At 38.4% G+C, this 21,803-nt stretch overlaps 6 protein-coding genes across 13 annotated transcripts; 1 reads left to right on the forward strand and 5 right to left on the reverse strand.

The window, feature by feature from the left end:
- Positions 1 to 13,213: 13,213 nt before the first annotated feature.
- LOC133842140 (formin-like protein 2) lies at positions 13,214 to 17,395 on the forward strand. Of its 4 annotated transcripts, XR_009894367.1 has the most exons (6): positions 13,214 to 13,363; positions 13,422 to 14,104; positions 14,188 to 14,271; positions 14,328 to 16,547; positions 16,600 to 17,314; positions 17,381 to 17,395. XR_009894367.1 is itself a non-coding variant. In XM_062275108.1 (2 exons), the coding sequence occupies exons 1-2, from the start codon at positions 13,300 to 13,302 to the stop codon at positions 13,562 to 13,564; spliced, it is 207 nt and encodes a 68-aa protein (XP_062131092.1). In that variant the 5' UTR covers positions 13,216 to 13,299; the 3' UTR covers positions 13,565 to 13,607. The 4 variants fall into 4 exon arrangements, 3 of the variants coding, with proteins under 3 accessions (XP_062131092.1, XP_062131091.1, XP_062131090.1); XM_062275108.1 differs by lacking the exons at positions 14,188 to 14,271; positions 14,328 to 16,547; positions 16,600 to 17,314; positions 17,381 to 17,395 and having other exon boundaries at positions 13,216 to 13,363; positions 13,422 to 13,607; XM_062275107.1 differs by lacking the exons at positions 13,422 to 14,104; positions 14,188 to 14,271; positions 14,328 to 16,547; positions 17,381 to 17,395 and having other exon boundaries at positions 13,279 to 13,363; positions 16,600 to 16,818.
- Positions 14,619 to 15,355, reverse strand: LOC133842136 (uncharacterized). The gene is made up of 4 exons (XM_062275103.1): positions 15,208 to 15,355; positions 15,050 to 15,153; positions 14,844 to 14,994; positions 14,619 to 14,781 (listed from the first exon to the last, which is right to left on the reverse strand). The coding sequence occupies exons 1-4, from the start codon at positions 15,353 to 15,355 to the stop codon at positions 14,663 to 14,665; spliced, it is 522 nt and encodes a 173-aa protein (XP_062131087.1). The 3' UTR covers positions 14,619 to 14,662.
- Positions 17,165 to 18,026, reverse strand: LOC133842133 (uncharacterized). The gene is made up of 4 exons (XM_062275099.1): positions 17,916 to 18,026; positions 17,781 to 17,864; positions 17,580 to 17,727; positions 17,165 to 17,518 (listed from the first exon to the last, which is right to left on the reverse strand). The coding sequence occupies exons 1-4, from the start codon at positions 18,024 to 18,026 to the stop codon at positions 17,229 to 17,231; spliced, it is 633 nt and encodes a 210-aa protein (XP_062131083.1). The 3' UTR covers positions 17,165 to 17,228.
- A 110-nt stretch (positions 18,027 to 18,136) lies between these two features.
- Positions 18,137 to 18,914, reverse strand: LOC133842135 (uncharacterized). Of its 2 annotated transcripts, none has more exons than XM_062275101.1 (3): positions 18,732 to 18,914; positions 18,435 to 18,666; positions 18,137 to 18,375 (listed from the first exon to the last, which is right to left on the reverse strand). In XM_062275101.1, exons 1-3 carry the CDS (start codon positions 18,843 to 18,845, stop codon positions 18,137 to 18,139), a joined length of 585 nt encoding a protein of 194 aa, XP_062131085.1. In that variant the 5' UTR covers positions 18,846 to 18,914. The 2 variants fall into 2 exon arrangements, with proteins under 2 accessions (XP_062131085.1, XP_062131086.1); XM_062275102.1 differs by having other exon boundaries at positions 18,435 to 18,679; positions 18,732 to 18,868.
- A 478-nt stretch (positions 18,915 to 19,392) lies between these two features.
- On the reverse strand, positions 19,393 to 20,532 carry LOC133842131 (uncharacterized). Of its 3 annotated transcripts, none has more exons than XM_062275095.1 (5): positions 20,374 to 20,532; positions 20,235 to 20,318; positions 20,033 to 20,180; positions 19,727 to 19,973; positions 19,393 to 19,668 (listed from the first exon to the last, which is right to left on the reverse strand). In XM_062275095.1, exons 1-5 carry the CDS (start codon positions 20,530 to 20,532, stop codon positions 19,503 to 19,505), a joined length of 804 nt encoding a protein of 267 aa, XP_062131079.1. In that variant the 3' UTR covers positions 19,393 to 19,502. The 3 variants fall into 3 exon arrangements, with proteins under 3 accessions (XP_062131079.1, XP_062131080.1, XP_062131078.1); XM_062275096.1 differs by having other exon boundaries at positions 19,394 to 19,674; positions 20,404 to 20,532; XM_062275094.1 differs by having other exon boundaries at positions 19,394 to 19,674.
- On the reverse strand, positions 20,429 to 21,641 carry LOC133842134 (uncharacterized). Of its 2 annotated transcripts, XR_009894366.1 has the most exons (6): positions 21,347 to 21,641; positions 21,206 to 21,289; positions 20,995 to 21,142; positions 20,807 to 20,938; positions 20,605 to 20,739; positions 20,429 to 20,551 (listed from the first exon to the last, which is right to left on the reverse strand). XR_009894366.1 is itself a non-coding variant. In XM_062275100.1 (5 exons), the coding sequence occupies exons 1-5, from the start codon at positions 21,524 to 21,526 to the stop codon at positions 20,660 to 20,662; spliced, it is 624 nt and encodes a 207-aa protein (XP_062131084.1). In that variant the 5' UTR covers positions 21,527 to 21,641; the 3' UTR covers positions 20,429 to 20,659. The 2 variants fall into 2 exon arrangements, 1 of the variants encoding a protein (XP_062131084.1); XM_062275100.1 differs by having other exon boundaries at positions 20,429 to 20,739.
- Between the last annotated feature and the right edge of the window lie 162 nt (positions 21,642 to 21,803).

Genomic DNA, 21,803 nt, shown 5'->3' on the forward strand with positions numbered 1-21,803 from the left:
AATTATTGTATCTTAATAATAAATATTCTAATACCAGTTACATAAAAGTGAGTTAAGTTCTTTTAAATTGGGATATATTAAGCAAATTAAATAATAAGAAATAATGTATAAAATGTAGTTAGGTATTTTCTAATATTTTGAAATGTTCTTAATTATATAAAATATAATAAAGGTGCTGAATATTTTATAATGAATTAATATTGGCAACTAATATTTGAAGATTAGATAATTGACAATATAATAACTTCTAACTTCCTTCGCTATTTTTTCCAATTCAAATTGTCTCTCAGCTGCTCCTGCTCGACTAGATTTATGTCTTTCCATCGTTCGCTGTTATTTATAGCGTAGATATCTTATCTTTTGATAAGTGTACTTCGAATTTGAATACTAGTTTTGATTGGAAATTGCGTTATCCAAATTTAATTAAATTTAAATGTATCATTCTGGCATAATCAAATGAGTTCTAATGAAGTTGGAGGCCAGGCAAGAGAGTAGCTTAGGCCCCATTGGACATTGACAGTCTGGTTGTCAACACATTTGAAACTTAATTCCCCTAGAGAATGTTGATTACTTCCCAACACCGCCACCGCCATAGCCACAGCAGTTTATTGAGCAGGATGTGCTTTTTTCAACAAGTCTACACTCTTGGTCGAAACACAAATTCGAGTGCTAAAAACTTCAATGAAACTTGAAGCATGGTCTGATATCGTTGGCAGCTTTATGGCCACGACCTGGCCGCAGCTCCGCGGAAATAGAGCGGGATTGGGGAGAGGGAGTTGTTTAATTTAAACTTGGAGCACAACTAACGACAGTTTTTTAATTAAAATACCAAAGACAAAGCAGGGAACGCAATGCTTCGACTTCGACTTGGGCTCTCTTCATCTTCTTCAGGGCTCAGCGCGAGCTCGAGCTTGAACGCGAGACAGCGCGAAAAACTTGGTGAAAAGTTTGAAAACACCTGGCTGGGTAGGAAGTGGCAAGCGTGTTAAATTATTATGAAGCACTTAGCTTGGCTACAAAACGATACAGTTGGGAGCTGCTTCCATTCGGCAGCCCCCCTCACCTCGCCTACTCGTCTCTCAAAATAGCTGCAGTTTATTCACAGTAAACAGGGCAAAGCGCAGCCAATGAAATTGAGCTATTTGCAAAGAGACAAATGAAAAACAAAGCAACAAAGATCAATATTAAACTCAAAGCAGCTCAATTGGCATCATGCTCTCGTCTGCAAAGGAACGGGCTGAAGAGCTAGAATGAGGACAGGTCACGTAGCTATTGCTGTACTCGCAACTTACCCTTGCCCTTTAGACCAAACTCTTTAACCAATAGCCAATTTGTATGCCCAAACTTATTTGCATAGTACGCTTGACAACTGGGCGTGAGACAGCAGCAGCAGCAGCAGCAGCATCAGAAGCAGCAGCGAGAAGCAAGGGAGAACCTTTTTTCTCTGTTCACAATGAATATTTAAACATTGCCTCGAAACAGGAGATGAGCCAGCCAGCCAGGAGCTCGATATGGAGATGCTGATGGAGCCGGAGCAGAAGCTGGCTGCAGCTGATACTGATGTGAATGCAAAAGCGGATGATGCTCCAGTTTGACTGCCCGTTGACGATAATGAAAGCAATTAATTTTTTTACAAAAATTACTCAAGTGCAATTTCCTTGGCCACTTGCAATTGCATGCAGCTTCAACTTTTGCTACTCACTGCTACGCTATGCTGCTGATCCCTTCACTGGCTCCTTATGCGGAAGTGAGTTTTAATTGAACGCTAAATTGTGCAAAAATCTACGAATAGCGTAGTGCAATTTTTACTCAATTAGTTTGCAAGAGTTTTCAGCAAAAGTGCTCATCATGATGGTGGATAGTGGATTTTCATGAAGAGCATTTATTTCTCTTTGAGAAATACTCGCCGTGATAATCTTAAGCAAAGTGTTAATTATGCAAGGGAACAAAGAGTAGCTGCGATTTTCTTCGAATCGCATAAATGTCATGCAGTCGATTTTTATCGACTTTGCTTGAAATATTGCTAAGCTACTTGAACAGCTGTTGAAGTGCGCTAAGCATGACAACAATAATTCATTCAATTACTTGCAGCACAACCCTTTGGCACACACACACACACACAGACACAGTGAAACGCACACATCATTGAACACACCGTTCGTTCGAGTTCTCAATGTGTATTTGGGCAAAATGACAAATTGCTGAATCTGGAGTCTAGAGTCTAGAGTCTGGAGCTGGCCAAGAGAAGACAGCATGGCCAGAGAACAAGTCAGCAAATGGCAAACGACAAATGCAATGGCAACGGAAGTTGACTTGAATGCGCTTCAAAATGCTGTTAAATTATTTTAAAACGTTGCAAGTTGCAACACTTGAATGCTCCTCGTCTGCTGACCCACACTTGCAGCACTTGCTGAGCACAATGCTGCCACTTGAGTGCTTGCAATTATCGTTAAGTGTGTGTATGGTAGAGTGTTGAAGCAGCTCAGCTGCAGTTGCAATCACTTTTTTTTCGGGGACGAGTCTTTGAGTTGAGGGATGAGCGCTTTGCTAGATTGCAAAAATAAATTAAAAATTGTTAGCTACAAATAAAATATTGTGCCGCACGATTGCCATGTCACGTCATGTCAATTCGCTTGTGCTTTTTTTCTATCATTTGCCATTCCCTTCAGCTACGCGTTGCATATTACAAATCAAGCGTGTTGCAACTTCAACTCCCGAACTGGCATTTCTATATAACATTGCATTGTTATTTTTTATCGACAAATCCATATGCAGACAGCGCAGTCAATGCTGCAATGACCACTGTGGTCGACGCTTAAATCCATCACGCCGTCATAGTTCGTGCCCCTGACTTGGTCCTGAGTGCGGCTCGCTGTGTGAGTGTTCGATATATACACTGTGATGCCACAGATACACTCAAATATTGTATATTCTGTGTTTGATTTATTCCCATTTTTCTCATTTTTGCTATATTTTTTTGTTTTGTGGCAGCATTCACATCATGCATAAACCACACGGCGTATGCGTAATTAGTCATATTGCCCTCTTGCGCTAATCAACTGCAATTGTTATTTGTATAATAAATGAAATGTATGCAAATGAAATTTATTGCATTCGTTTCTCTTTTTTGATATAAATTGGTTAGAAACAATTTGCACATTAATTTCAATTCGCGTGGGAAGCAATCAAATCAAAATCATATAAGATCCTAGTGACAGGTGTGTTTTTGTGAAATTATAGGAGAAAATAATCACAATAATTTATGTGGTAAATGGCGAAATAAAATATGTTTATTGTTCAGTACTTATGTATTACGTATTTATGTTCCACTTCAGCTTGTATGCAAATTACAATTCGCATTTGCATAAAGGACACAATCGCGAATCGTTTGGCAGAATCCGTTTTTCGGGCAGCTGCAGGAGGTGTTGGGAGATAATTTAATGGCTAAAATGTAATTGTTACGCTTCATTGATTAAATGATAGCACACGCAGCATGGCAATATATGCGGCCATAAGTGAAATGAATACTCGTGCAACCAATATGATATGCAAATTAAATTCTATTAAAATGCCGCATAAATCTTTTCTCATCTCCTTTTAGTTATTAATTTTTTTTTTCTGTTTTTGGTTTCTTTTTTTTGCATTTTTTGCATTTTTTCATTTTGCGTTTTATTAGTGGATACTCATTTGCACATTAAGGCGATTAACACGCCTATTTATTTGGTTGTCATAGAGCATTTGCAATACTCAATTCATTTTAATTAACGCACGTACATAATTGCTTAATAAATGTGGCTTCAATTGAGCGAACAACTGAATGTAGAGGGCCAACTAATCGAAATTGATAATGGCATATTAAATAAATCAAAATGCATGTGATTGTGCGTTTACTTCTTGTGTCTAGTGCTATTTAAACTTACTATAGTTGTGGGCACGGTGCGTATACTTAATATTACATTTATCTCGAGCTGTCTATACTATTGTATTGTATTGTTGTTGGCTTTAAAAACCGCTTGTTAAACATAATTTTTAAATATTTATGTTGAAATCTCCTCGCACTACAACAAACAATTTTAATGCAGTGCTAACAAGCTTTTGTAATGGCATTAACAACATTTTTTTATTCCATTCATTTTTTCCCTGATTATTATTTTTGTATTTCTTTTTTTTTGTGTTGCCTGCGTACATTTGCTATTAAAATTAAACGTGATTAAAACACAGCCCTCTAGGCTAAAGGGCAATGAACGTGACGTTAAATTGCACTAAGGTCTGTCAACCAAGGCGGACAGAGAAAGAGAGGGCGAAAGAGTAGCAGGTTGATGTCCATCTGGAAAAGCGTTTGCGAGCTGGACAAGTTGAAGTTCCACTTCACAAGCAAGCGACTGAAACGCTTAAACCGATTGTCACACACACACACACACACTCTGATGGTCTCGTGTATAGTGCAAATGAGCGCCGTAACGTATGCAGCAGATTAGCAGGAAGCTGTCGCTGCTCCAGCTCGTTGTGTGTGTGTGTGTGTGTGTGTGTGTGTGTCGATGTTAGCTCATTGTATGACTCCTTTGAGCTGGTCGCCTCGCCTAACGCTGCCAATGGCAACAGTTCCGATGCATCGCCATAGATATAGCATAGCTATAGATTATTGCATAATTTCCCAACAAACAGACAACATACTGACACACCCAACACACACACACACAGACCAACACACACGTATACTCGCACACCGACGGAGCGTAGTTCATTCTGGCAGACAAAGTGGACATCATTTGCAAGTGAACCACAGCCAAGGGGCTCTGTGGTCTTAGTCGTTCTCGTCCTCGTCCTCGTTCCAGACCAGAGCATCAGGGGAGACTGGAGATTGGAGACTGGGTGGATGAAGGCTAATCTTGCCAACGATGATAAATGGTTAAAGTCCGCAGTCTGACTATGGGCTATGTAACTTTGGCCTGCAAGCTTGGCTTGGCAGGGTTGGCCACAAGGCGGGCAACAGCTATGCAAAATGCTCTCATTAAATTTAATTTGCGCTCGCTTTTAATTAAACGCGTACAATGCATCATTAAAAAAATAGTTTGCGCCTGCTAATTTTTAGTCTGGCGATTTACATAATTCAATTAAAATTAAGTTATGAAACGGACGCACATTTCGGCAACATGGCGGACTCTGAGCCGAGAGGAGGAAGCGTCCAAGCGGATGGCAAAGCGTCTAACGATGAGACGAGGCAATGGCGGGGGCGGTGGAGTGGGCGGGACAGCAATCCGCTTTATTTTGACGACTCTTTGCTCACTTAGCTATGCAAATTATGCAAGTGCTGGGCAGCGAGACAAAGAGCAGAGAGAGGGGGGCGAGGGGTTGACAGAGATGGGGGGAGATGGGGTGCAGCGGATTGTGGACGTTGGCTTTGTTTGTTGAGGCGGCAAAAATAAATAGCGCAAAAAGAACAAATGTCAACGGCTTTGAGCTACGCAGAGACGAACCAAAAGTGAAGGGGTAAATGTGAGAGTGGAGAGGGAAGAAGAGAGAGAGCAAGTTGGCAATTTTGCACGCAATTTTGAGCAATTTAATGATGCGCTGCGCAATTCACTTGGATTTCAGTGCGTGTGCGAGATTGCGTGTGTGGCACAGTGGTGTTGAAATCAGAATGAGAAGATCAAAATAAGTATTTCAAATTGCGTTACATTTTCAAAATAAACTAACAATTTTACAAGATTCTGTAGTAAATTTAGTATATACAAAATTATTAAATTCAACGAAGAAGTTTCTATTTCTATTTAATACCAATACCAACATATATTGTCCTTGGAATATACTCCTATAAATTCTTCATTAAATTGAAGCATAATTCGCTTGTTTATTAGCTAAATTAAGTGCGAGTCATAAGCAGCATTTACAAAGCGACGACTTTAACTTCAGCGATAAGTGTAATGCTTTGAAGTGCTACTAATAACAATAACAACAAACAAAAAAAAAAACCCACACAAAAAAGGAAAAACAACAAAAAAATGGGGAAAGGAATCACATACCTTTAATGAGTTTCTTGGTTTATGGCATCCCGGAATTGCTGTTACAGCCAAATAGCAAATAGCCATCCGCAAACGCAATACGAACTTTGGACGGACAATTTGACAGGGAACATACAGGCGAACAATCGTAGTTGATAGGAGTAGCCCGTAGCTGGGATAAGGACAACCAACGACCCTCTGCTATACACGGTAATGACTGAGGCTTATCTTTTGGGTCGCAATCTGCAGTTGCCGGCACACACCCAATTGCCAGACTCGCTCGGCCGTCTACAGGCGGGCAGGCGACACAATTTACACTACATTGACAATCAAAATACAAGTACAAGGGCAACTGTAACAAGCGAAAGCAACAACAATAACAACAACAACGCACTCAATTATTTTTATTGTCTTACACACGCTCAACAAATTTGGCAGCATTAACAGTGGAGTGCTCCACCCACATCCCCAAATGTCTCCCGGCCTGGGTCAGTCTGGCCCTTCCTCCACACGCTGTGCCACCCGATGGCAATGGCAGTGGCAGTGGCAGTGGCACATTGTTGATGCCAATCAATCAGTGAAATGGTCGGACCCGAAAACTTTAGCTCGAAAAATACGCTTTAATGGATTTCTTGTTGCCACACAATTGCACAAATTTCATTACATCAAGCGAGGGTAGCCAAAAAGCAGCAGCAACAACGAGAACTTTTACACAACTTTTCTTTTTCTGCTTCTTTTTTTCATTTTTGGCATTGAACACAATTGAAGTTGAAGCTGAAATGCGAATGGGAATGCGAATGCCGTGTACAACGTTGCGTATGAGTGATCCACAATATTAGACTACTACTCGCTGCTAATGCCAGAATATTTCGCTAGGATATACCAAGGATATGGAATAGCATGTCAGCGATATCCCTCTCTCTCTCTCTATCACTCTCTCCGAATCTCTCCCCCTCTGTTGTCACCAGCTGCAACTGAAGTGAAAGTTGACAACGCGGCGTCAGCAGAAATTTTTGCTTTGAGCTCACGTAGCAAGCGACGCACATTGCCCAGTTGTTGTTGCTGTTGCTGTTGGCAGCAAATGCCAGCCAAAATGCAAAAGGTGGCAACACACATAAATAAAATATTGAGCCCGCCAGCTGCCAGGCAGCCCTCAAATACATAAATTTAAATTTTTCTCCCGCTCGACTTGTTGTTGCTGCTGCTGTTGTTGGGCAAAGTTAGTCAGCAAAATTCGTCAGGCAACAAAGAGGAAGAGAAAGAGAACTAGCGCAAGTAAAAGAGAATGAGAGAGAGAGAGTGTACGATATGTTGGGAAGCAACAGCTAAGCACACAACTGGACAATCAACAGCTGCGCCAGTTGGCAATTTTGTTAGCTGTAGTCTCTTTCTCTCCCTAGTTTTTGGAGTGTTTTCTTAGCCATTTTGAGATCTTTCTCACAAATTGTTGGCAAATAGTTGCACAACATTAGCAGACAATGGACAAATACTCACATCGACGCGAACACTAACGAAAATTAATTAAAGCTTCTTGAACTTTTCTCTGGAATTGGGCGTCAGGTGGTTTCCCCAGATGGACGAGTTTTCGTCTGTTCTCCTGACGCCGCCTTTCACTAATTGTGAAATTAATGGCCAGTCTGCGTGAACTCAAACAATGGACAAAATCCAGCGACAATCGAAACGCACTCACACACACACTTTCACCGACAACTAAAACTAAATGCTTTCACAGCCCAGTGGGAAACAAAGTTTGAATCAAGTCGCGAAAGTTGCCAAATGGCAATTAGCATGGAAAGTTGAATCAGCTAGAGAGCATAGCGACAATTGCGTATACGAATAGAAGTGTATTTTATTCTTCAAGCGCAAACTATGTGCAAATCATAAAGACAACGCGAACGCAAAGAAAGCTGCTTGATATAAGTAGAAGGAGAACAACATAATTGCATTAAAATGACAACTTAAAAGAGGTTTTCCATTCACTATCCAAATCTACTATCAATGCGGAGTCTAAACGTTAGGATCGAGCAAAAGGTCAAGAATTTTCGAAATGCATCTCTATATATTTTAAGCCCCTAATTATTATTTGGAAGATTTACTAAACAGCAAGGTATTAGGATAGGTTAAAATCTTGATTAAGTGCGTAGCCATATCCACTCATCCAAATAAGCATCAGTTGTTGCCATAATTATCATACAAAGCTGACCATTGAGTGCCAGAAATTTGTTCAATTTAGTTTTTTTTAAGAATTTGTCGATGGCATTGAGAATATATCATGTTTGTATTAGTAGAAGAGAGTATAAATTTGCATTCACTGAAAATGAGTTGTTAACTAAATCAAAATTCCTTTCTACATTCTCAAGTGCAAACCAACAGGGAACTTAATATTTCAACAATAATACAACTTATGGGAAAATGTCTCAAGTTCTGGCAAATCCTTGTTAATTTAGGAAGCTGTTTTGCCGGCAGGCTCATTTAATTTCATTGCATTTAACAACCTCTTGATACCCAGGCACGTCCTTAATTAGCAGCAATTCAATGCGTCCTAAATTACAAATTTGTTAACATTAAAATTACAACAATGGGCCAGCCATGATGACGAAAGCACAGCTACGACTAAGTTATATTATTATGTGTGTGGGTGTTTGTGTGTGTATGTGTATGGGTGTGTGTTTGCCTCTGCCGCTGTCCAGTTAGTAAATCCTTGGAACAAAGCGCTGGAGCCAGCAGAAAGTGATTACAAATGGAAAGCAACGCAATGCCAGCAAAGCCAACGAATGCCAACCAGAATGCCATGGACTGAGATAGAAATAGAACAACAGGAGCAGAGCAGAGTAGAGAGGAAGTACGCCTTATGCCATGAGCACTAATTACGCCTGGCGCACAAATATCAACGGTAACGCCATGGCCAGTGGCAATGGCAGCCACACCGGCAACATCACCAGGCAATGGCAACTGTGGCGACATTAACAGTGACTCTGGCAAAACGGAAGTTGGCGCAGACTTCACTTGGCTAACAAAGCAACAATGCCGCAGCATCAACAGCAACGACAGTGGGCGGAATGCAGCAACACAAAAAAAATATCAAATGCAGCTTTAAAAATAAAAAAAAAGAATGAAGAAGACAAAACATGATTAAAGAATTTGCTCTGCTACGATTCTGTTTTCTTTGCCAATTTCTTCTCTGCATTTTCCATAAGCCGGAAACCATAAAAAAGCAATTCCTTATTAAAACTGCAATGCAGAAAGTGGAAGTCTGTGGAAGCATTAAAACAAAAACAACAACAAAACAAGTATATGCGATAAGCGAAATCCTAAAATATATTTCCCATTTATGTGACAATAAAAAACTGAGACTGTGAATACTCTGCCTAGAATATTTAAGGTATTTCCAAACTAAAATAATTGTAGTAAACTTTAATAATTAGAGATATAATATATTAATAAATTGTATAGAAATTATTAATGCATATTTGTAATTTTGTTATGTGGACCATACCAGCCTATAAACACTACACGACTCTTTGGCTTAGGGTATGCAAACGTTGGGAAAATATTAAGAGCAGAGTATAGTCGTACAATGTACAATGCATATTGATAATGCACACAACAGTCATAAGTAACTGGCGTCCTGGCAAACGTGACCCAAGGAGCAACCGCATACATACATACACATACACACACACAAACACAGACAGACAGGATGCAGCAACACTCACACAGAGTGAAGGCGAAGCAAATGACATGCAAATAAATGAGAACAAAAGGATAAACGAATGGCCCGGACTCAGCGACAGAGACAGAGACAGAGACGGAGACGGAGCCACTCCTTGCCGAGTTACTTTCGTGGGCAATGGCAATAGCAAACGAGGCGCATAATTTTTGCTGGCTGCACTTTGTGGCCAAGGCGGCAGGATGCGCTGCTCGAACGCTCAGCTCCTGCTTTAATGAAGTATGAAGCGGCCAAATGAATGGCATATTAATAAGATGTCGGCTTTCAGTGGCACTGTGCTACATTGCATTGATATCTGCGTATAAATCAAGGTAGTTGGGGTAATTTGTAAGTCGCATGCGGATGCGAATGTCCTTATTTGTAAGGGTGTTCGCCCACAATTCATTCTCCTGTTTTATTTTTTTTTTCTGTTGTGTTCTTCTATAGTGTAAATGGCTAGACAAAAAGCATAAATAACGAAACGGTTTGGCGACATAGTATCAAGTGAGGGCAGGCCACATAGTACATACGAGTATAGTAGAATTGGACTTGATCTCGCTGTCGTTTGGTCCTTGTCAGACTCGTGTCCTGTGCTGATTAATGCCTGTTTGTTTACATGTGCCGTGTATCCACTAATGGAATTCGCATGTTGGGACATGACTGATTATGTACACATTAGTCGACTGATTTGCAATTCCAAGTGTGTCAGTGTATATGTTGCCCCTGTTTTTGTTGTTGTTGTTGTTGTTGTTGTTGTGTGTCAGTGTTAATGTTCCAGTGTGTTGATGTCCTTCGCGCCTTCGTCTCAAATTTTGTGCCAAAGCACAACTTTTCACTACTATGTGCTCCAAAACAATGTCAGCCTTGTTTTATTCTAAGCAACACACTCACACATAGACGCTGTATAGCTGGGTAAGACACTTCTATGTATGTGTGTGGCACGTGTCTTGTGCCATTCTGCAAAGGACTTGGCCTGACTAAGCATATTAGCAAGACTGCTGCGTGCCGAGCTGCGCTAATTGCCAGAGCCTTTGTCCTGCTCGACTTGCTAAAGCAATTTTGCGTGCCTCGATAATTTGCTTAAGGCCAAAGGATGCGGCCGTAATTATGGTGACATATTTTTAAATTGCTTAATAAACATGTGACAGGTTTATTTAACACAAGCCATTCGAACTGCGAAGGCGACACACATGTATTTAAAAATGCTTTAAAAATATTTAAGGCATTCAACCTAAATTGAATATATGCATATTAAAATTGTTATTCACAATTTCCCAAAATAATTGATTTTAAAAGCAATTCATGCAACATAATTCTTTTGGCTCAATTTTAAGCGTCAATTTGGTAACAAATTCCGAAAAAATGACAAACTCAATAACTGTTGAAGCAAAATATGAATTCGATTCGCACAACTACATGCTAGATGCATATTCATACCATTTACCATATTTATTTTCGTCTCAAAAGCAGATGCGGAAATTGCAAGTCTAATATTTTCCGTTTAAAGTTCCCTTAGCCTTGTTGCAATATGAAATATATGTGTGTCTCCTCCTGTTTGCCTGGCTGTTTGCCATACGCACTACAGATATGTGTGCTGGTATGTGTGTGTGTGTGTGTATATTATACAAAAATGTGTGTGTAGTAGTGGCGTCAATTGTAAAACTATACAAAGCGTGACTTTAGTTGGCTCTGGTGTCATTTCCGGCTTAATTGAGCATGTAACAAGTGAAGCTTTTGCTTTTAGTCACACACATGCATGCCCAGGGTTGTTGCGAGATATGCAAACATAACCGGATAGCAGCTCAGGCAGCTGGCTTGCACGCACATCCTGCTATATCCTGCTATATCCTGCCAGCCATTGGCTTCATTTGCCAAAAACATGTTCGACGCGTTATATGTTTTGTCTGAGTTTATATTCCCAACTAGCGTATCAGCTGCAGGCCAAATATAAACACAAAATGCACTCACACACTTAGAGAGCAGCACTCGATTTTCATGTTGCCACGGTCAACGAGGACAACAGCTAATAATGCTTTGAGAATGTCCGACAACAAATCATCTGATTACAAACTAAAATTATCGCTACAAAGTCTCAATATTTAAGTATGTATTTGAAAATCTAACCATCAAGGTGTTGCAAGTGACAGAGAAAAATGTTTAGATTACTTTGTCGCCATTTCATTCGATGCTTATTGTTATTTTTCTCAGTTATTCACTTTGCACAGCGGAAATCAATCAATTTCCTGCACAGACATTGCAATTTAGGTAGCTTTTGTAAGCAAAAATAAATTAGATATTCTACATAAATATACCAAGTTTAAGTTAAATGTTAAAGTTCAAGATTCTCAGTTACCATTTTTTATGCTAAATTTCCGAGCTAATTATAAAACTCGCTATGTCTTGGTTAATTAACTTAGTTTTCTGTACAAAATTCAATTTTTCAAAGTGTAAATCCACGGTGGCAAAGCCGTTGTCCAGGTGGTCGAGCAGCAACATTTTGTTACCTGTCTTAGTAGATTTCACAATTTCAATTTGGACACAATAAATTTGATGAGCACGAGTATTCACTCAATAAGAAACATATATATAAAGAAAGAGAAAGAAAGAAAGCCTAGCAACCAAGTAAAAAGGACCCCGATGCTATTTATTAGCATCGAGTTGCAAATGACATTTTTGGTTATTATAATATCCATGATTTCATTTGATTCGCATATGAATTTGATTTGAATAGAGCGACTTTTTAATGAGGCTTTGGTGACTCTAAAGTCAACTTAAGCTGTTTTCTTGTCTCGTCTTGTCGGCCTTATAAGCCACAGACATTAAAACGGATGTGAAAAACAAAAAAAGGAAATGAATCAATTTCCGCGCAGCAGACCATTATAAACTACAAAGCACTTGAAAGAAGTAGCAGAGAACGAAATAAAAAAAATGGCGCCGGTAGCAGCCATGCTGGAGACCTTTAGTGTCCGGCCATCGAAGCAGCAAGCAATGGCAATTAAGTTTTGAGCATACACATATATAAGTAAAACTCTCAATTCTGACTGATGGACCAACTGAACTTTTAAGCAAGTAAAAACTCTATTCGAGAGTGTTTGACAATGACTTAGACAATCAGTTACTAGCGTATAATATGTTTTATTTCAGTCATGCCACATTCTATTCTCTATACACACGTCTATGTACAATTGCATGGGCATTGTTTTGGGACGCAAATGACACGGCTGGAATACATAACTATACCCTCTATTCTATTTTATTTATGGAATTCATAACTTTTCTATTTACATTTATATATAATACTAAAAAACAATTACTAGATTCATTAAGAATACTCGACTGAGCACTAACCGAAAGCGACACTTTCGTTATATTAAATATTTTGTATTTGTTAGGTTCTAGTTGTTCATATAGTTGTTCTCGGATATTAATGATAGTCAACAATTTACAATGCACTTTTCCCCCTGATTTACAACGTGTAAAGCGTATCCAATTTCCAATTATTCTCACTTGAGGTGATTATATCAGAATTACGTCTGGCAAGAGGTATAAATAGACCGCGGATTTCCTAACAGATGATATCAGTTTAGAATGAAGTGGATTAAGTATATATTTCTTTTCGCACTTCTATGTGCTGTTGCATTGGCTGACCTAGGTAAGTACCTAGTAATCACATTTTAATTTATTACAATTAGTTATTTTTTCACTTTTAGACGCACCTCAGAACGACGATGCCGACGATGTAACTGCAACAGGCCGATCTCCTCCACCTCGTGCTCCATCTCCTCTAGGTCCTCGAAATCCTCCCCCACCTAGACCTAACGGACCACCTGCACCTAACGGATGGGGCCGCTGATATACCACGAATTCAGACAATAAATGAATTTTATAAAATATTATTCAAATAGTTTTTTTGTTATTCATGAAAGTCGTCAGTCTCGCACTGAAGCAGGGATAACAGCGGGAGACTCTGAAGGCAAACAAAGCTAACCAACAGGATACTAATCTAACAAATGTATGAACTGTTTGGTCCTTTTTTTTATATATAAATTAAAACTAATATTTTGTTTATTATAACATTCGTCTATTGCATTTTCTAATTGAAACTAATACTATTAGTATCGGCTATTATATTGGGCATGGTCGATTTAAATTAAAGAATGTATTCTAAACATTCTAAATAAAAAAGTAGGCTGTTCACTTGCAGTCAGAGAGCAAAAACCATTTAAATTGAAATAGAGTGAATTGAAATAAATGAGCTGCAAATATATATTAGACCTTTTTACTCACAATGAGCGGCTTTATTAAATGTGCTGCTTACACAGCACTGGCACATGAAGGATGGGCTTCATTTTTAAAGATTCTGAATATGGTAAACTTTGTTAAATCTATGCAGGTAAGCATCTATCAGTAGCCAATATTTGCTGCATATAAAATAAAATAAAATAAACAAAATATGAACTAATTTCCATATAATAGCTGGAGGTGCAGGCTCTTGTGGTTCTTTTTGGGTATATGATCAAATTGATATGCTTCCTTATTCTGGCCTATGGCGTTATTACTGTATGTACTCGAGACAGTAGAATACCACAAAAATTAATCTAATTTAACCTACACAGCATAATATATTGTTTGTAAGAATCTGGCTACTGATGTCCTACACTCTCATTGATTTGACCTCAATTTGTAAATGTTTTGCAAAATTATTTGAATATTTCTTTACCAACAAGTACCCCGATAAGTCAGAGTTCATACTCGAGATTAGAGACACGTATTGTCCACTAATGGGTGAGGTGATGGCAAGGATTGGCATAATTTTGACAATTTACAGATACTATCAATCCCTGCAACCACCAGTAAAAATTCGCGGTCCTATTACATTTACTGAACCCCTGAGAATAGCCAAATAATAATTTCCAATGATTTATATTTGCAAACTAGATAAATGGTTTGTTTAAAATAAAAAATATGAAAAGCGCAATAATGGATGAATGTAATTCGATGCTCCATCACCTGAACTTGATAGGTTAATATAAATATTGTAGACTGCGTAGACAAAACAAAACTCAATTGCTACAGGAATAAATAAAAAATTAACTTGCGAATATATGTAGATTTTGAGTGCCATGACTTGCCCATTGTTAGTATTGATATTAGAATGTTGGTCAAGGCATCAATGGCATCGCCAGTGAGCAACTCCCATAGCCACCAGAGCATAAATACTATATCCAATATCAGTCCCCCTAGACACCAGATCAGCCAGAAGATCAACAGCTGAGGTTTCTTCTGCAAAAGACAGTTCTCAATTAATGCAGATGAATGATATCGAAAGTCGACTTACCAAGAAAATGCCACAAATTAAAAGCACTGAAGCCAATATCCATATATTCAAGAGAAACACATAGATCCACAACATTCGACGGCCAACTTCTTTGCCTTGGAATGCTGGAATGAATTGCTTATTGCTGACTCTGTCAATTGAAGTTGCCAAATTCTTACTCATCTTCTTTGCCTGTTTGCTGCCATTCTTTTTAACAGTAACCCTGCTACGCCACAGCATGCAAATGATCATCAGCTCAAAGAAGACAGCTCCAATAATATCCATAGTGCCAATAGCCAGACCAAAGCCATTCAAAGCGCTAACCATTGTGCTAAAAAATACATATGTATATATTCTAATATTTTGTACGTTGTCTATATCTATTTAGATTTTTTGACAACGAAAACTTAAAGTTAAAACTGTTGAAAGAGATTTTATAGCTCGCAGGGGAATAATACTGTCTGCCTGTGTGGAAAAATGAGAGAGCGCGAAAAAAGTAAATTATATTTGACATCGGGGAAGTCACTCGATGTGAGTGGTCTGTGGCTGTGTGAGTGTGTGTGCGTGTGTGTGTGCGTGTGTGTGTGTGTGCTTAGTCGCCGCACGTATTTCATCAGTGCGGCATTATAAGTATATGCATACATATACATACACAAACATACACATAAGCATATAAGTATATGCAAATATGCACACACATTTTTTGCATAAATAGACAAGAGACACGCTGCCTGCCAAGTCAACGTCGAGCTCCCGAGCTTCGAACCCCGAGCCCCCATCCCCGAACCCCAAGCCCCATGACTGGAAGCTCAAGGCTCAGGCTCGAAACTCGCGAGCTGCCAGTTTTCAGTTGCGAGTTGCTGTTTCCGTTTCCGTTTTATTTCATATACTTTATCTTACACATTTCTTTCGCAACTTTTCGTTGCTGTGCAAATTATTTTAAAAGGATTTTGTTTTAACATATATATGTGCATATTAAATACTATTAAATTAAAGCGTATTTGACTGGCTAGACAACCAAAAGACAATAAAAGCTGATAATGCACGCTAAGATCCCTGGCCACAGTGCTTCATCGAACACGTGGGAATACTCCCACTTACTAGGGATCTTAATTGCTTTGGCTGACAATTTGGTATATTTTGGATGTAGTACTATATCAATATACATAAAATAGCATTAGGTGTATTTTAAGTATTTGTTCAATATATTATATAATATAAGCTACTCTTTCGATATATTAAATATCTTGTATTCTTTAAGTTCTAGTTGTTCATATAGTAGTTCTCGGATATTAATGATAGTGAACAATATACAATGCAATTTTCATTTGATTTGCAACGTGTAAAGCGTTTCCAATTTCCAATTATTCTCACTTGAGGTGATTATATCAGAACTACGTCTGGCAAGAGGTATAAATAGATCTCGGATCTCCTAACAGATGACATCAGTTTAGAATGAAGTGGATTAAGTATATATTCCTTTTGGCACTTCTATGTGCTGTTGCATTGGCTGACCTAGGTAAGTGCCCTACATTTTAATTTTACACAATTAGTTATTGTTTCTTTTTTAGACGCTCCTGAGAGCGACGATGCCATATCTGAGGGCAACGATGCCGACGATGTAACTGCACGTGGACCTTTTTCTCCACCTTCTCCACCTCCTCCTCCTCGAACTCCTAGCCCAGCTAGACCTCCTAGCCCAGCAGGTCCACCCATGCCTAACGGATGGGGCCGCTGATATACCGCGAGTTAAAGCAATAAATTAATTTCATAAAATATTGTTCAAATCACTTCTTCCACGCCCACTAATTTCATTCTAATATCTCGGTGCGCCGTCTAGTTAAGCACACACACACAATTTGGCAGCCCTACACAACAATTTTTGACAAGCCAATCAAAGATCACTTGCAATGCCTTCAAATTGTGCAGAACTGTGGGATACAATTTTTAAATTAAAGCGCCAAATCAGTAGGTAAAATACCAGGCGAACATAAATCAACAGCAAGCAGAAATACATAAAATATTGAAAGATCCAGTTGAAAGATCTTTTCAATAACTTGCCAACATACGGAACAACAAACACTTGAAAATTGCAAATTTTACACATCTTTAGGAATAACAAGAGAACCAAAAAGATTTTTCCGTTTCAACAACACATATAAAATATATACAACTTAACCTTTAACAATTCCTTAACATTTTAGTACTCTTCGCAGTTTCTTTTGAAGGTCGAGGAAGATGATTTGGCACCACAAGTGTAAGGACTCCCCAAATGTCTGCTCTGCAGTATGTTGTGTCTGTAGGACTTAGAAGTTTTGCGGCTAAGCCTTTGATATTGTCTGCTATCATCAGGTTCCACCTGTGGCACAGTCTCCGGGTACGTCGGTGTGCAAGAACAATTGGGTGAGGAGCGTCTGTCAAGACATACATTGCAGCTGGACACCGTCAAATAGAACTGATAGATAATGAATGCAAAAATTGCTTCAACAACTGCAGCAAAGAGAATCACATCAGTGAAAGTAAATTTTGTTAAATTAATCGCACAGCTCACATAGGCCAAGACACAATATGAAACTATTGCGAACGACGCCAGACTGGAAAGTTGTGTGACTCATAAAGGCATACACAATCAGTATCGACTCAATCATTATTCCAAAACACGAGAACATTAACCAATATCGCACCATATCCGAATCACGCTATGAAGACACATTTTCTCAGAGTTCGCAGCTAGAGAAGTAGAGTAGCTTACCCTGTAGATACCCGAGATCAGCAGCAGAATGAGGGTGATCCAAAAAACGCCAAAGCAAACGCAGAAAATTGTTAGCCAACTCAACTAAGAGAGACCTTTAAAAGATCAGCAATTCAAGGCGAATATGGAGCTTACATGATTTAAGATTAAACACAGGCTGAGCACAGCAAAAAGCACAGCACATAACAGATCAAAGATGGCAATTGCATAGGCACAGTAAAGTAGCGATTCTTCTTGCAGCACCATGACTCTTTTATTTCGGAGTAGAGATTTTTCAAGAAATTTGAAGAATTAAAGCTAAGCCTGCTTCTCATCAATTAATAAATGTGACGCCCAACATACGTTAAAATTACATTCTAGACTTGACCTCTGCGCAACTTGCGTGCCAGTTGCTTCAAAGCAGCTTTCTCCTCGCGCTTGTACAACTTCTTGAGTCGCTTGCGTTCCTTGCGTTTGGTGTTATCACTGCTCGAAGCATCTTTGACTTCCTGCTGATTGCAGCCACCTGTATACCTGGCCACCGGTATCCATTGCTCGCGACTTATCATGTCCAAATAAAATACATAAATTATATACACGAAAGTCATTTCCACAGCTAAGTGAGAGTTTAAAAATGTAGCTCAAAAATTGCAGGCTGCTGCAAAAGCATCTCACCCAATCCAACAAATGGCAGCACTGTAATCTTAACACCCTCCCAATTAATAGATATAGCCAGGGTTAAGCCATAAAGTAGCAATACGGCATCCAGCATAATTCCGAGACAGGTGAAGACCAGCCAGTATCGCACATAGGTTAAATTACGCTGATAGATGCCAACCAACAGCAACAGAATGCTGAGCATCCACATCAGCGAGAAGATCAAGGCTGCCAGCGATGTCCAGTGATGCTATTCGTATTTACTTGGACCCAGTCACTTAACTTAACTCAAGTTCAAGCTATACAAGTACTTACGTGCTGAGCATAAAGCATTCCGGAGACACTAGCAAAGAGCACCGCTGAGATGAGATCCAGTAATGCAATCGCATAGCTGCAAATCACCAAATATCCATCCGACATGTTGTCCATGCTCGACTAGCAAATATTTCGGCAATTGTTGAAGCAAAGCGTAAACTTGGTCACTAAATCAAAGCTATAATGATGATAAGCACGTAGTTTCAATACAATCGAAGGTGTGGGTTGGCCCAAGTGGAGAGGTTGTTGGTTATGGTCAATGCTCATGCTGCTTGTTAATCAATGCCGTTTGATTGCCAAGCGGCTGCACAGTGGGGTGCATCTCCCTTAAATACGACTATACCAAATGAAATATTTATACTACACTGACATACATTTGTAATACATGCTTTCCGACATTCATCCCACTGTCCGTAGGCTGCGGAGACTGGCGACAAGTGCCCTGTCCTTTGGCCATCTTTCATTTACGGCATTTGTTTTGTCAGCTGCCGCCTCATCGTCGCTTGGAGATTAGATTTTGCCCCATTGACAACGTGACTTTCCCAAGTCGCAGTTCACCAGGACAAGCAGCATACGAAAAAACTATCTAACTCAATTATTATTATTGTTTGTGCTGGTGGATGCGGATTGATTTTGGGCATTGGCGTTAGTCCGTAAATTGAAATGGCCTGCAAATGCCATTGGGAATTTTCTGTCTTTTTATTTAAACATATTTTCTTATAAATGTTGGCAGATAAACGTAAAATATAATCTAAATATTATATTTGGTTTTCATTTTTCTGAACTTCTGCTTTTCTTGTTTTCATTATCTGTTTTTTGTTTCCTTTTGCGTTTTATGGCTTTGTCGTTTTTCTTCGACTGGTTCAAATCCTTTTCTTTTGGTTTTTGTGATTTCGAAGCACGACCTGATTTATCAGATGTTTCCAATTGGCTATTTCTTTGACTGAAAAATTAAATTATTTGAATTATTCTTTTTTTAACGATTAAAACCTTACTCTTTGCCTTGCTCGGGCTCCGCAATTGATTCAGTTTTACTTAAACGTATTTTCTCAATCTGATCAATGGACTCTAATTTACTCGACATTGATTTTCCTCTTCGTGACTGATCAATAGACAACCGCTCGCTTGATCGATTTAGTTGAGATCCACGGATATGGCCATCCTCGGGTACATTGATGGTTGACGTAGATTTCATACTCAAACAATATTTATAAACCATGTAAATACAAAGCCATTCAATTACTGCAATATCAGTTCATTACGTTAATTTTGTTATATTAAAAATATAATATTCATTTTACCTATGCCAACATAGAGAAACGTAAACTGAATAATTTCCATCCACGTTATATAGTCTGAAATGGAAATTGTCCACATAAAGAAAAATACGTCCAGAATAACTCCAACAATCGAAAAACACAACCAAGCAATGATAAATGGTAGGCGACTCTGTATAGCAATATTTTGTTAAACCACTTCAATACTTATATTGTTGATGCAAACCTTCCAAAGACCCATAAAAAGTAGTCCAACCATAAATATCCAAAATATAGAGCCCAGAAATGCAATGATTGAATACAAATTTACCTGCATGATTAGTTATAAGCGAACACGAAAAAAAACTAATATAAATAATACAAACATTAGTTGCCAACAAAATAAATGACTGTACCAGAAAGTAAAAGGATTGAATTAAATCGATTACAGCAATAGAATAACAAATTTTTAATAGGTGACTACAAATCGGAGTAAAAATATGCTCTTTAAGAGAAATGCTTTCCGACTTAACCAGATTGTCCATGTTAATATAATTTGATGTGCTGTTTTTTCAGATAATAATTAAAATATATTTGAAGTAGCTAGAGATGCTTACTAGCATAAATTGAAATCCACAATAAACAACTATGGCCCTATAAATTATGAAAAGTTTATTTTTTCTTCTTCACTGGTTTATTTTTCTTTGACTTCTCCGACTTCTTGCTGCTTTTTCTGGCTGACCTCTGGGTCTCTGCAAAGATGAAGCGTTTTAAGATACTTTCTTTCATGATTATATATCTTATATTCTTTTTTACTACCTCGGCATTCCTTTGCATTCAGATATTTCTTTCTCTGCCTCTTTGATCCTTTTTCCGGTTCATAAACTATACGACAAGGATCCATAACCAAGTAATATCTATAGACAAGATATATGCACAAACTCTCGATAACTGCAATTGAAGGGTTGTTAAAAGAGTAGACAAATCGGAAGTTACGTCTGACGTACATATTCCAATAAAAATAATAGAAAACTCCCTTAAATGATCCCAGTCTATGGACACTGAGGAAACAATTCCCCAAATTAGGAAGAGAGTATCCGCAATGAAACCAGCTATAGAGAAAATAAGCCAGGCTTTAACCAAAACGGGTCGACGCTATATTCAAAAATATTTCTTTTCAATTTTTCATTTAGAGAACTTATAAAATTCTATACGAACCTTACTAAGCCCCACAATCAGCAGTATGACGATTAGCACCCAGAATATAGTTCCCAAGAGCGCCAATGATGTATATAAGTTGAACTGCTGGTTAAAATATCAGAAAAAGCTTATAAATATTTAACTAGTAGAAATACTGACGCTTGTAACCAATGAAATAGTCGCTTGAAGTACGAAGAAGAGCGCATGGGCGAGATCGAATATTGCAATGATAAGACATATTCTTCCTAGATTATTTTCAAAGAATTTTGCAGCAATGGATTCTCTTTTCAAGATTTTCTTTTTAGTTGATGATTTCTTGTTCTTCTTGGTTGCTGACATTTTTCAAGGTCCAATAGTGAATTTATTGTTATATTTCAGTAATAAAGGTGAGTACTACAACAAGGCATCGGAGATTTGAGTACTAAATTTCTAACAAAAGTAAATAAAATTCTATCCGGCGGACATTACGCAAGCAATTTAAAAAAAAATGACGGTTGGGTAAAATTTTAATTGAATATGGTAACATCTAATCTTTATATATTGATGTGGCAACTCTTCGTCAAAGTAGTAATATTTGTAAGAATTTTAGATATATATATACCAATAACCATTATGG

The sequence above is a fragment of the Drosophila sulfurigaster genome, chromosome 3, assembly GCF_023558435.1.
Source record: "Drosophila sulfurigaster albostrigata strain 15112-1811.04 chromosome 3, ASM2355843v2, whole genome shotgun sequence".
Taxonomy (NCBI): domain Eukaryota; kingdom Metazoa; phylum Arthropoda; class Insecta; order Diptera; family Drosophilidae; genus Drosophila; species Drosophila sulfurigaster.